This window comes from Onychostruthus taczanowskii, unplaced genomic scaffold (assembly GCF_017590055.1).
Source record: "Onychostruthus taczanowskii isolate IOZ18803 unplaced genomic scaffold, ASM1759005v1 scaffold9, whole genome shotgun sequence".
Lineage (NCBI taxonomy): Eukaryota > Metazoa > Chordata > Aves > Passeriformes > Passeridae > Onychostruthus > Onychostruthus taczanowskii.
In genome coordinates, this window is record NW_024506993.1 from 16265405 (window position 1) to 16279234 (window position 13830).

The 13830-nt window shown below is 48.0% G+C and overlaps 1 protein-coding gene across 1 annotated transcript; it reads right to left on the minus strand.

The window, feature by feature from the left end:
* Positions 1 to 747: 747 nt before the first annotated feature.
* Positions 748 to 9501, minus strand: CISH (cytokine inducible SH2 containing protein). Its single transcript, XM_041425705.1, has 3 exons — positions 9017 to 9501; positions 4246 to 4469; positions 748 to 3759 (listed from the first exon to the last, which is right to left on the minus strand). The coding sequence occupies exons 1-3, from the start codon at positions 9049 to 9051 to the stop codon at positions 3257 to 3259; spliced, it is 762 nt and encodes a 253-aa protein (XP_041281639.1). The 5' UTR covers positions 9052 to 9501; the 3' UTR covers positions 748 to 3256.
* Between the last annotated feature and the right edge of the window lie 4329 nt (positions 9502 to 13830).

The following is a 13830-nucleotide window of genomic DNA, read 5'->3' on the forward strand; positions in this document are numbered from 1 at the left end:
GAACTAGTTCAGTTTGTTGGTTTTGTTTTTTTTTTTTTCTGAGAGTGTTTTCCATTTTGCAGTGGCTGGGAGCACATTATGCTTCCTTTGGGCAGGATGGGGGGACATCTCTTCTGGAAGAGCACGGAGGGACCACAGTGGAGTCACCTCCCAGTAGTGGCATTGCCTCAGTGTGTTCCCTGTGTTTCAGAAGCTGGACAGATGGGGTGTCCCCTGCCTCCCTCTGACATTACAGGGCAGATCCATGTCCCTGTGGTTTCCCCAGCTGCTGTCTGGTGTCTCAGGTGATGTGAAAGGCTGCAGGGCCAGACCACAGGTACAGGGACATTGCAACCCAACAGCCCCAGGAAAGGGGAAAATGGATCTGCCCTGGATCTCCCACCCAAAGCATCATCTGCCCACTTATGTTCTGCCTTCTCTCCCCTGCATTGTATTGGTTTTCTGTGTCCCACAGAAACAATACCAGAATCATTCCACATCGTTAAAAAATGCGCCTTCAGTCCTTATTAACGTGGGACTTGGGATCTGCTGCTGCTCATCTGTGTGCAGCAGAAACCAGGCCCACACTCAGGATTTTGGTGTTTATTTTCCCAGGCATCTGAAGGGCCTTCTTTTTGTTGAAAGGCTTTTTGTCTTGTTTGAAAAAAATGGTCAAGAGTTTGCCCTGTGTTCCTGGGGAGGATTTCTCTAAGCAGAAAATTAATTAGTCCATTTGGATTTTACCAAAAACTTTGAGTGGCGTTAAAGTATATTTAAAATGTTTATTTAAAATCCAGAGTCAAATAATTTTTAACAAACTATCTCAAGATAGAAGAAACTGACTTTTTGGAGCAACTGTATTGTTTATTTGTTGTATTGCAGTAGCACCTAGAGATCCCTACTGTGCTAAATGCAGAACAAACACAGAACAGAGCTGGTCCCTGCCCGTGGGAGCTCACAGCCTTCAGTTTGGCCTCAGCCAGGAGCTCCTCGGCTCTCTTGGAGCAGTGAGCCAAACCCACAGCTTGACCTCCCCATCACCCCCAACAGAGAACAGACCAAGCAGGAGGCAAGTTTCAGAGAGCTAAACCTGCCCTTTCCTGCTGTACATTTCTCCAACTGATTTTTTCCCAAGCTGTAGTTACCAGGCCTGTGGCTGAGCTGTGTGGGCTTCCTGAGATCACTGCTGCTCCTTGGAGAGCCATGGTTTCCTTGTTCCCAGTGTCCTCAGGCAGACAGAGGTGTTTGGATAAAAGGAAGCCTTTTCAGTGGTTTATCATTTATATTATTTTTTAAAAAGTTTTCCTTCTTGCTTTCTCAATTTTCATTCTCATTCAATACCTTTCCATGGTTGCTGCCACAGAGGGGAAGGGGGAAGGATATACCAAAAAGCAAACGTGACATCACACATGCACACTGTCAATCATCAAAGTATCAAAAACAAAGCTTGCAACAGCACAAACTTGTATAAATGGGGAGAGAAAAAAAAAAGGACACCGACTAAGCATATCAGGCCATCTCGTCCCTTTCGGCAGCTTTAAGATAGGGTGGAAGAAACTCACCCATTTTTTGAGCTTGTCTCCTGGGTCACCATCCCATCTTTTTCCATTTTCTCTTGCAACACTCAGCTATAGCTGGAGGTTTGTCCATTCTGATTTACATAGTGTTAGAGTCCCAGGGAGGGATGAACAAGGAATCCTTCACTTTGGTTCATGCTAGACCAAGTCAGGGGGTCTTAGGGGCAAAATAAGCCACATGTAATTTCTGTAGACCTGTCTGTTCCCTCCTCCACTCTCACTCAATGGCAAGGCTGGGAAGATTATGAGATTCAGCAAATGAACAGGAAGGGGCAACTTGTGTGTGCTGGGTTGGGGCAGATCCCATCTGCTGTCTGTCCCTCCTGTGTGTAAAAGAGCAGGGGAGGAGCGATTTGCCTCATCTGCAGAGGGTGAAAGGGATGGGGGGCGAGAAGGAAACCCAGAGCCAGAAGCCTAATTATGGATAACAAACATGCAAGTCAGAGCAGGGGGGAGGAGAGATCTGGACCTTGGCAAACAGAAACGTTGGATTGTGTTTTCCAGTGTGTGCTCCAGCCTGGAGCTGGCAGAAGTTGTGTGGCCAGTGACTAATGCTGGCAGGGGCAGAGCATGCAGCAGTGTGGCATCGTGGCAGCAGGGAGCAAGGACAGCTCTGTGGGCTGAGGTGCCTCTAAGTGTTACCCCAGAAATAAATAAATAAATATCCTGAAGCTGTGCGTGTCACTGGTGCAGCCCAGCAGAGCTGTCTCTGAGCCCCTGCTCGAGGTGACCCTGCTCTTGCCCTGTGTCTCAGGGAAGGCAAGGTCAGGGAACAGCACTTTAAAAACACAAGCCAAACACAGGGTGCTCTGAAATGAAATCCTTCTGCCTGCATATGAGAAAATTTGGTTTCTAATTATTTGTTTTGAAATGTTTTGTCACAAACTTCTTTTGGAGATGGAGAAGATGGAAAAAAATGGGATGAGTGCTCCCTGGCCCAACCTCACTATCCAGATCTCTGGGTAGAGCTCTTAAGGAAGAAGAGCTCCCTCAAAGAAGTCTCCTGTCCACAAGTGATGCAGCACACATCTCTGGGAGTTCCTACTGTGCTCTGAGGTTGTGATACCCTCTGTAGCTAAGGAAGAAAAAAACAAATAGTCTTTACCTCTGTAGAGGTGGGTCTGGACACAGTCATCTAAGTCTCATATACCCCAGAAGCCTAGGAGAGCTTGGACGTGGACTCCTGTAACCTGTCACAGGGACAGGCTCAAACAGAAGCTGTTTGGATGTGAATCCAAATCCAAATTCCCAAAGAGTTTCAGCTGCCAGTTGGCTGGGAGCCTTTATGCTATCTCTAATTCCACAAAAGAAACAAAAAAAAAAAAATAAAGTAAAAGGTGCTTTAAAAATACCATGAGGAGAGAAACTGCCATGGAAATAAATAGCAAAAATAACAACGTTAACATGTCCGGTGTCACAGCAACTCTGACATTCAAGTAGTGTGGCCACGCCCGCAGAGCTTCTCCCAGCACTGCCGGCACAGCCCGAGGGTCAGAGCTCAGCTGGTGCCCCGCTGCTCACTGAAACAACCCACTCCTCCCTGGGGCTGGAATGGATGTGAAGAGAAGGGGAAAGGAAAGATGGATGCAGTCTCTGCTGATAATCAGCTCTTCACTGTGCCTGCCTTTAGTGGGATGGAGCCACAAAGTTCTCGTGGTGGTTGCGTCTCTCGTTCCTGCCTGAGACAGAAGGGCCACGCTTCAGAGCTGGAAAGGATATTGCTTCAGGTATTCCCCCATCCGCCGGGGCAGGGGCAGCTGCTCCACGTCGGCCGTGCACTTGTTGATGCGCAGCCGGCACAGGTGCTGCAGGCTGGGCGTGCTGTCCTTGCGGCCCAGCGGCCGGATCAGCTTCAAGTGTACCGCGGCTGCCGCCAGCTCTTTCTGCAGGGGAGGTAGAGGAGACGGAGGCGGGTAAGGAGCCTCGGTCTTGCTTTCCGTTGTGCAGGACAAGACGTAGTGCTGGATAAGACTGACCACGTCTGGGAAGGCCAGGATGCGAGGTTTGGACAGGTAGTTGGAGTCCAGGCGGAACTTGCTGTCAGCGTACTCGATGCGCACGTTGGTGGGCCCTCGGTTGGTCTTGACGGACAGCGTGAACAGGTAGCTGGGGTGGGTGCTGTCCCGCACCAGGAAGGTGCCCTCGGGCATCTTCTGCAGATGCTGCTTGGCCTCGCTGGCAGTGATGGAACCCCAGTACCAACCTGGAAAAACATCCGAGAAAGAATTTGTTAGGGAAAGAACATAATCTAGCACTGGCAGTATATTTAGGGAAGCCTTGAAGACAACCACGTTCAGGGCCTGGGAAGCAACCAGAGCCAGAGCTGGCAAAACCTTCATAAATTAAGACCAAGTTCTAAAGCTTTCCTGCCTGTGCTTGCCGTTGCTGTGCTGGGGCTTAGCACGAGGCTGGCGGCTGCTGCAGCAGCTGCAGTTTACACAGAAAAAGCAATTTGCTTTTTGCAATTTCTTCTCCCAATTCAGTTACAAAAGATAAAGCAATAAATTAGTTAATGATGTAAATTTGTAGAGACTGCAGATATACTTGCTCTGTATACAAGAGCCAGCCATGGCTGTGACAGAACCAGGTTCCTGTCTGAAATGGGATCAGGAGATTCTTCCTGGTGCTGAGATTGTGGAGTTGGGTGCCTGCACCCTTCTGACCCTGTGACTTTGCAATTGAGTCTTACCAGATTCTCGCAGGTAGGAGAAGGTTTTTGCAATGCAGAGAAGGTCTTCTTCAGGGTCCCGTGTCTGAGGTGGGTTGCTCTCTGGAACTGGAGCTGCAAGGGCAGGTGCAGACTCCTCCTGGAAGGCCATAACTGGGAGAGGCTGCATGATGGGCTCTGACAATTCCTCAATGCCCCTGAGTGACAGTGTCCTGATCTTTTCCTCCGCCAGCAAAGGATGAGGTCTGAAATGAAAGGCACATTGCTATTTCTCCTTGCCTTGAGATCAGTTGCAGGATCTGTTCAGTGCATGCCACATTATACAGCGTGTTATGTTTTACAAACAGATCCTCAGCACCATTGTTTCTGAGAGAGGCAAGGGAGGAGGAAGGAACACAGCTAAAGATGAGCCCTTAGAAACAGGGACAATGAGTTTGCCTCTTTGGCCTTATAGAAGGTGGTCAGTCTTGCAATTTACAATGATTTTGAACCTGAAGTTTTTAGATACCACCTTTTAACATTAGTTTCAGGGGCAGTAAAATTTACGACAGCATCACAGCTTCAGTTACATTATTACGATGTTGGAGCATTTCTGTTTCTGCCAGTGGGATTGTCATTTACTGCAATATAATTAGAAGCAGAATTGGGAATAGCTTGGGTTGTGTCCTACCCACTTTCTGCTCAAGGATGACCTGATCCTAAATGAATCTGTCAAAACTCAGAGTGAGCTGATCACGTAGAACAGTGGGGATTCTTGTTTTAGCCAAGCCTGTGCACTACACCCACCCCATCGTTCAGCAGCTTGATGGAGGAGTCAGTGTGGCTGTAATCCCTGCAGGACTGCAGGAGGAGGCTCTGCCATGGCCAGGCTGCTAGAACACGTATTCCCCTGTGGCCTAAAGTGGTGAATGTATTCAGCATCTAAATGCATCTTCACAGAGCCTGGAGCTCTCATGGGTCATGGGTGCTCCTCCGCAGCAGCACAGAGATTCCTAAAGGAAAGCAGAGCTCTGGGGGACGATGGATGTCAGAGGCCAGGAAAGTCTTCATTCCCAGGCAAGCTCCTGAGCAAAAATCAATTTCTGTCCCAGTGCGTGTAAGCTCTTTGCCTCTGTGTCCCCTGTCCTGCTGCATGTCCTGTGTTACATCCCCCCACCATCCCCAACACACCTGTCTTTCAGACACTTTAAAGAGACAATTCCTGAGAGAAATACACTCAGTGTGACACTGCCACAGCACCACTGGAGCTGACAGTGCTGGCACAGGGTAGAGCCACCTCCCCACATTGTTGAAGAGCAGCAGAAGGAGATGCTGAAGTCCTAAGCGCTTCCCTTTGGATCGTCCTCCTTCCTTGTGCTCTATGTGAACAGGGACACTTCAGGTACATAAATAAATGTGCTGTAAACTGATCTGCACCTGATCATAGCTGCACTCCACCACCTCAAACTGCTGAGACTCAAGTATGGGACAGAGAACAAGAAGAGATGTGGGAGGAAAGTAGATTAGAGAGGACTGAAAGCACCTTCACACCTTGTAAGTGAGAGCCATGATCAGTTCCACATCTCTGCATTTCTAAACAAACCGTGGAGGTTTGGAGTAAGGTAAATTTAAATCTACACAGAGATACTCTTGCCCTTGCAATACATAGCAAACCCTCTGCTATTCTGTTGGTATTTGCGAAAGAACATTCTTTCTTTTTCCATGTGTCAAATCACATTTCAGAAGAAGGGTACCCTCCTTGGCTTTCATGGTATCTAATCTATGTTTCTTAATTTCTATTAATGGGTAGGAAGCCAGGCTGAGTAAAAGTGACTGCTGGTTCTTGTCCTCACCAGGGACCCTTCGTCACAGGACCTGCATTTTCAGGGGCTTTTGTACATCTGGATATATCTTTATACCTGGAGATCATTGTTGGAAAAGCTCCGAGTTCTCTTTTAAATGCTCCTGGAGATACACTTATAGGTGTTGAGGGCTCCATTTTTCAAGATATTTGGATGTCTCCCTCTTAATGTCACGGTCTTCACAAACACCTAGCTACCTGTCTCTTTGGGGAAAGGAGATTCCCAATTCTGCATTACCCCCCGTTTTGCACAAGGAGGACCATAAGCCAGATCAGCTGCTTGGAGCATGGTGCAAATAACACCAAGGTCATGAGCTTGATCCCCATATGGGTCATTCAGAGCTGGACTCGATCATCCTTGTGAGTCCCTTTCAACTCAGAGTGTTCTATGATTCTGATCCTTGAGCTGAACCTAATTACCAATTGGTGCTGTGCAAGGAGGGTGTCCTGGGCCTGCTGGCACAGCAGTGTCTCTCACAGCAACTGTTCCCTAAGCTGAAAATGACTGTGACTGATACAAAGGAAAATCAGTCCTGCACCATTCACTCGCCAGAACTCGAATACTGCAGTCCAAGTGCCAAATCTCTCTGAACTTAATTTCTCCTGGGAAATTTTTCTGGCCTACCCTTCCAAAAAGGTTTGGAACATAAAGAAAATTTTTCATAGCGTGGAACTTTTTTCCTTTTTGTATACCAACTTCAGAGAGGAAATCAGGAATTGGCTGAGAGGCAGGGAAGGAAGGGAGAGATAGCAAAGCTACACAGGGAAATGTCTGCCACAAATCAGGAGGAAAGTTGTTACTTTCAAGGGCTGTACCAGTTCACAGTTCAGTCCTCCACAAACCACATCAACTCTGTGAATTTGTCAGTCAATTTCTTTTACAGAGCCCATGTGCTTGAGATGAGTTTTCCCACTGTACTCGTGCTCTGCTGCCTTACACTTTGTGCCATGGGAGGCTGGAGGAGCACAGACCCCTTGCAGGCACTGTGGGGATCCTTCCACCACAGCCAGAGGAAGGCTGGGCTCACACATTTCCTATTTTCCTTCTGTACACTGGCCTTATGCCCCTACAAAACCTCCCAGTGCGGCTGTAGGCGCAAAGGAACATGGTGGAAGAGAGGAGAAGGATTGAAATTTCAACAGACTGGGAGGTGCTGGTGTCCTAAACAACTTTGTACATAGGCTGAAGAAAGGAGAGCTGCTGCTGGGAGCAGAGCAGCTCCAAGCACAGGAATGGGAGAGCAGAGGGATCAGCAACAGCAGATTACAGCTTTTAACACAAGAACTTTTGCAAGAGGGTTAAGAAGAGTTTGCTGGGATAAGGACAGGTTGGAAAAGGTCTGCTGACATGAAAAAGTCAGCCCTTTGGTGGGGCAAAGAAAGGATTTGCAAATAGTGCTTGTAAGAGAGAAAGCAGAGGAAAGACGTGGAAAATCGGGACTGAATAGAGCAAAGGGTTCATACAACAGCTGTGTGGAGGAAGCAAACAACCATATGAAATTTGGCATCTCTATCTCAGAGTCTGGGTGCACTCTCCAGAGAAACAGCAAATTAACTTCCCTGTGCTTTGGCAGTTAGTGTTTCAGAAAGCCTTGGAACGGCAAGAAAATTCAGGAGAATCAGATATGTCTGCTACCATTTAATGTTGGCTTTGTAGTTACTGTGCTGATAAGCTAAACTGCATAACACAGCATAAACACTACAAGAAAAAGTGTGAGCTGCTCTCCCTTCCATCAGCTGCATCCCAACACTCCACTGGGAGCTTGGTCTGAATAGGATGGAGAGTATGGAGTCCAGGATATATTAAATCCTAGAGGATAATGAAAATGGAGCAATAAGTGGCCTTCAAAATAGACATTAAAATGAAAACATCTACACATCTGGCTCTATAATAAGTTCTTGGTGGGTGAGGAAAGCAGTAGCTCTGGTATATTTACCCTGGAGAAAAGCTTCAGATAAGGGTTTCCCAAAGGCCAGGCTGAAAACTGAGTTCCCTTCGCCATGGCTGTAGGAACTGCGGCTGCAGACTGAAAATAAGAGTGAAAACAAACCCCTCACGCAGTAGGAAAGTAGTGGTAAACACAAACTCTCCTTGTCTGTGGAACAGATTTTGGGGGGCAAATGGCAGGAAAATCCCCATGCTTCAGTCATTGCATGCAGACAAGGAAGATTTTACTCTGAGGAAAATCCACCATACACTGGAGCGATAGGAAAATCTGACATCATGGCTCAGACTGAAACAAACACTCACAATTTCCAAGTATGCAGCATATGTAAAAATACCAGGTGATTCCTGCACACCAGGTATTCCTCAGCTGATAAACTAAGCTGGTCCAGGGACACTGAAGTGCCAACACATCAGTACTGGTACCAGAGAAAGCATTTGGATATCACCTGTTCTCCTGAAGGCAGATGTGGAACTATCTGCGTGCCCCCTGTGGCTCTCACTCTACAGAAAGTTGTGTATGTGTACATTCACTTAAACTTACACAAAACTGACATTAATTTAGCATAAATATCTCCTTAGAAATAGACCAAAGCACCTAAACTCCAGGGAAGTTTTCCCCTGTAAACAGCTTGATTCCAAAAGGACTTTAGAGAGCACCTATGGTGTTGGGTTGGTGTCCGCACTGGCGCCATGTCCACCGCACTGAACAACACCCTCCGAGTTATTCTTACTCTCCCAAAGACTTTAAATACCGTGTAGTTTTTCAGCAGCAGAAAGCACGGAAATCAGGAATAACTTATGGTTCCATGATTTTGGCCTTGGAATCTAAAACGCAGGCACACAGGACAGACACGCAGAGCTCAGCACTCGGCCGGCCAAAGTCATTCCCATTCCATTACAGTTACACATGGCAACACACAGGAGCTGAAAAACTGTCACAGAGAACCTTCCTAATTACAATTATCAAAGCACAGCTTTTCACAGAAGGCTGCAAAGTATCTTACCCCTGAACACAGAGGATCATGTCACTTAAAAGCATAAAGTCTTCAAGAAGGTGGGAAATTATTTCTTCTTGCCTTCTTTGCTTCCCCGAAGCAGCGAGTTCAGCCTCTAGTTGGGGTTCACGGTGAGAGAAGGCAGGCGGGTCCCAGCAAGCCCCTTCTGCAGGTTGTTTCAGAGACAGGAAAAGCCAAGCAGAAGACGAGCTGTCCGACAAAGACTTCAGCAACTTTGGCCAAGAAAATGCGTGCACTCTCAGTGCTTTAGAAAAAATAATATATTCTTGTTCTGCTTTTCAGAAAACAGCAGCAAAAAAAAGTTTAAAAAATAACCAGAGAAAAAGGAAATTACATATATTTAAAGAGGAACTAATCTTCCTACAGAGTACTCTGAAATAATAATAAATAGGTACCAATAAATAAGATCTCCCCGAGTGCTGCGGGAAGAGCCGGAGCAGCGACCTGTCTCAGCGCTGGCTCCGGAGAAATGAAGCTCCGTGGAAGGAGGGGGAAAAAAAAAAAAAAAAAAAAAAAAAAAAAAAAAAAAAAAGGCAAACCTCCTTAGTAATCTTTTGTGTGTCCCTTTTAATCTGTTCCAGGAAGTGAGGAATTCCTGGAATCGTATTGTGTTCGCATCACTCTTCCTATATCAGCCACGAGGGGAGGAGGGGAAAAAAAAAGCGAAGGTATAAATAGCTGTGTCCAGCACGGCCGCGTCCATGCTGCCATGGCCGGGGGAGGGAGGGAGGGGAGCGGAGCCCTCCCGGCGGTCGGGTGGGAGGGAGGGGAGCCGTGCGGAGCCGCCGCCGCGCGTGTTCGCGGAAACGCCTTTGATCCATTTCCAAGAACTTTCCAGGAACGCGGGGCCGGCGCGCCGGGCGCTGCCAATGGGCGCCGCCGCCGCATGCGCGGGGCCCGCCCGGGGCGGGGCCGGCAGCGCCCACCGCCTCTGCCCGGCCTTCGTGCACGGCTCCCTTTGATCTTCCCGCTGTTGTGTGTCATTTTCCTTCCACTTGTTTTTAAGCATTTGTAGTTTTGCGGTGTCGTTTCATGCCTCACCTCCCCGGCGGTTCGGCATCCTCCCGGAGCTGGTGGCACCTCTCCGGGTCGCTTGAGCACCGGTGCAGCGGTGCTCGGGGAGGGGCAAGGCCGTGGCACTGGAGGGGCTAACAGGGACTGGAGCAATTTCCAGTGAAACCTGGGGACTAGGAGGAGGGTGTGCTGCAGGGTCTGCTACTCTGGGCAGCGATTGTGTGGTTGTCATGCTGCATGGGTTGTCCTGTAAGGGTTGTCTTGGTCACCCGGGAGTCTGCTGTGAATGAGGTATCAGCTCAGCAAAGTCTCCTGGAAAAGGCTACACCACCACCGTTTTGTCCTGCATTTATAGAACACTGTCGAGTTAAAATCTGGCAACCCACGAGGAAATATTTCAGTTTCTTTTAGGGTTATTGAACCTTTTATTTTTGAACTTTATAACAAAAGCTTGGTTGCTTTTGTCTTTCCCTGCCACGAGTTACCACCACTTCTCTTATTAGAGTTAAGAGAGAATGAGTGGTCTGTCTGCCACCTCCATTGGAGGTGGCAGACAGAAGAAAATATTAGTAATCATTGTGCCATTCAGAACATTCAGAAGTGGATGGGGCCGGGAGCAGCGGGGAAGGCAGGATGCTGATAAGGGTGAGGTTAGAAGGGTGTTCCCTTCATGGGAATGAGCCTGGGAGCAGGCAGGCTGCGTTCGGCTCCTGACTCAGGCTTTCACTCCCTACAGTTTCATTTGGCAGCTGCTCAGCCTCCTGCACACTTCCGTCCGTTTTCTGTCCTGAATCAGGGGCAGTGCAGTAACGCGTGCTGCTAATAATACCCAGCTATGCGAACAGCGGGGTGCTGAGGGCCATCTAAGTATCCTGAGTATCCGTCCATCCATCTAAGTACTCTGAGGGCCTTCTCAAAGGGGTGGCAATGTCAGCCTGCAGGCACTCCTTGACCAGTTTGCTTCTGAGCCTGACAGACTTCAGCTCACCCTTCCTCTGGATTGTGTGTAAATTCACAGGGGAGGTGAGGGCCTGGCAGAGGGCTTTCAATCCTCACCTTTCCTGTGCACAGCAAGCACGACATTCAGACGATCATTCGGAGGGCCCTTTGTAGTCCTGGCTCAGGGTTGCAGAGGACACCTGCGTGCCTGTGCCCCTTCAACATCTAAATGCGAGCTTGTTTAAACCTTCTGTCAATGGTGCAGCAGCACGATGGATTTGAACAGATCTAGACTACAGAGGTGGGAGCAGCTCTTGTCTCCGGCAAACCGCAGTGAGCATTCTGCACATTCAGAAGGTGTTTAATTCGTCGTCAGCCTCGGGAGGGACGCCGAGATCCCAGCTTGGTGTGCCGGCAGGAGCGCTGCAGCCCGGCGCCGGCATTGAGGACCAGTCTGCGTCTTTTTTTCACTTAGAATTGGGCTCCATCTAGTGATCCTCGCCTGGAGGAGGCTTTTTGTGCAGGCTGTGTGCTGGGGGCCGAGCAGCCATGCGTGTCTCGGGCGCAGGGAAGGCGCGCTCAGTAGAGTGCAGGGCAGACATCCCCGAGCCGCTCTGCTCACGGTCCTGCAGGACCCGGAGAGATGAGCGTTGTCTCGAAGGAGCTGATGGTGTGCGCGACAATGAAAGGAGCTTGCATTTGTGTTGGAAACTTCTTTAGGGGACCACCTCAAAAAAATATTCAGGCTAATGCCTGGGCTGTTTTATCTAAGAAATCTGTGATCGGTTTGAAGTCAGGAGCATTCAGCAGTGCTTCGTCACTCGACATGAACGTTGTGCTCATTGGCACTCCTCGGGCACAGGGCAATGCCCCAAGGGGGGAACAGTACAGTGTGCCCGATGTGCCAGTGTCCCAGGCCCTGCATAGTCAATATAAAGTGCTGCCATTCACATAAATTAGTTGTTTAAACCCAGTTTATATTCATATAAATGGCTTTCCAGAGTACTGTCTTGAATAATAAGGACATTACGGAGGCAGTAGCAAGAAATCTTGTTGAGTGATATCATTGAATGCTAGGCTTTAGTTATGAAAGGTATCAAAGAAAGCTCAAAGCTCGCAATAAAGCCAGGGAAGAAAATCCAGAAATAGTGAGGCGGTAAGTCCTTCAGGAAAGTTCACTGACACAACAGCACCATCTGCTGCTAAACGTGTGCTTGGGAAAACCGGTGGCCAGAGCCCCTTCCCACTGCGGGTGTTATACGACTTCTGCTGGGCATTTGGACATTCCTGTGATCTTGTAGAGTTGGTGTAAAATGAAAAGTGACATCCAGAACTGTAACTGTTGAGAGGGGTCTGTGTGCCTGGGGACTGGATTTACCTTCACCAGTAGCCTGAAAGACTGAAAGTAAGTCACCCCTTTGGTTACTGCCTGGCCTTCCCCTGAGCTGTAGTGTAACAAACCCCACAGAGTGACCCAGCGTTACCAATAACAAGTAGCTGTTCCTTGTTTAGAGGGGCCAGCTCGTTTTTCGAGTAGGACACACCAATTCCTGTAATCAACAACAGGTGGTGCATTTAACGTTGTGGTTTTGATTTCCCAACCTGGTGAGTAACAATGGAGGAGTCTCCAGGGTGTGGGTGGGCTGTGCCATGGATACAGGGACATCTGAGCTGGCTCCATGAGCAGCAGGATGTGCTTGTTGTGGTTTTGATTTCCCAATCTGGTGAGTAACAATGGAGAGTCTCCAGGGTGTGGGTGAGCTGTGCCATGGATACAGGGACATCTGAGCTGGCTCCATGAGCAGCAGGATGTGCAGAAAGGAATGGGTTTTATTTCAAGCTGTGAAAAAATACCCTGGGTTATTATAAGGAGCTCAAATATAGTCGTTGTTCTGATGCTTGTGGCACATGGTGACCTAGAAGGTGATGGCAGTGTGGCATCTGGTAGGAGTTTTGCTGCTTGATTCGAATGCTGCAAAAATGGTATTCCTGAGTGGCCACCCCAGGACTACCAGGTAATGCTGTCATACCCATTAGTTGCAGGATGTTTCAATGAAAGAGATTCATTTCCTCTGCTCCACTGCAGCATAAAATGAAGCACCATCTCCTGTAGACAGATTAGCAGTTTTTTCATGCTTTTGATTTATGATTCTTCTGTGAAAAAAAAAGTATATTTTTTTTATGTCTGCTGAAAGGGAAACATCCAGCTGGTATCTCTCTGACTCCCCCATCAATAAACTGTGAAGGAACATAGATGGAGCCTCCCAAAACCTTCTCAATGACCAAGACAAGGTACCTGTAACAGGGTGTCTGAAGCCAGGCATAAAAAAGCAGCTTTTCTATCCTTGTCTGTATTTCTATAGGAAAATACATGCTATGTGCTAACATGGAGGAATTAATCTTGAGGAACAAAGTCAGGTACCAGGACAGGCTCTCCAGATGGTGAGAGTGGTGTTCTTGAGACTTCTGTTTCCTTAACGAGAAGCTGCTTCATAGCCAGAATTTTAATTCCTCCTGGAAACCATGCTATAATCCCATGGACACAAGTACAGAGGGTGTTGAGAATAAAAGAGAAGTTGTTCTAGCAACAAAGCATCAGTAAAGATCATTGCCTATGAAAGAGCTTTATAAACCTGGTTTTGTGTCAGCCAGGAGAGAAAAGAGCCAGGCTGTTTGCTGATGAGCTTTTTGGGTTTGGTTTTTTTTCATGCCTTTTTGATAAGTCTGAGACAGACACCTCCAGAGCAGAGCCAAAAGACAGGCGAAAAAACCATGCATATAGTTTGTGTTTCAGACCACTGTGTACATGACAGTCTAAACTAAAGATCCTACAAGAGACTGCTTTTGTT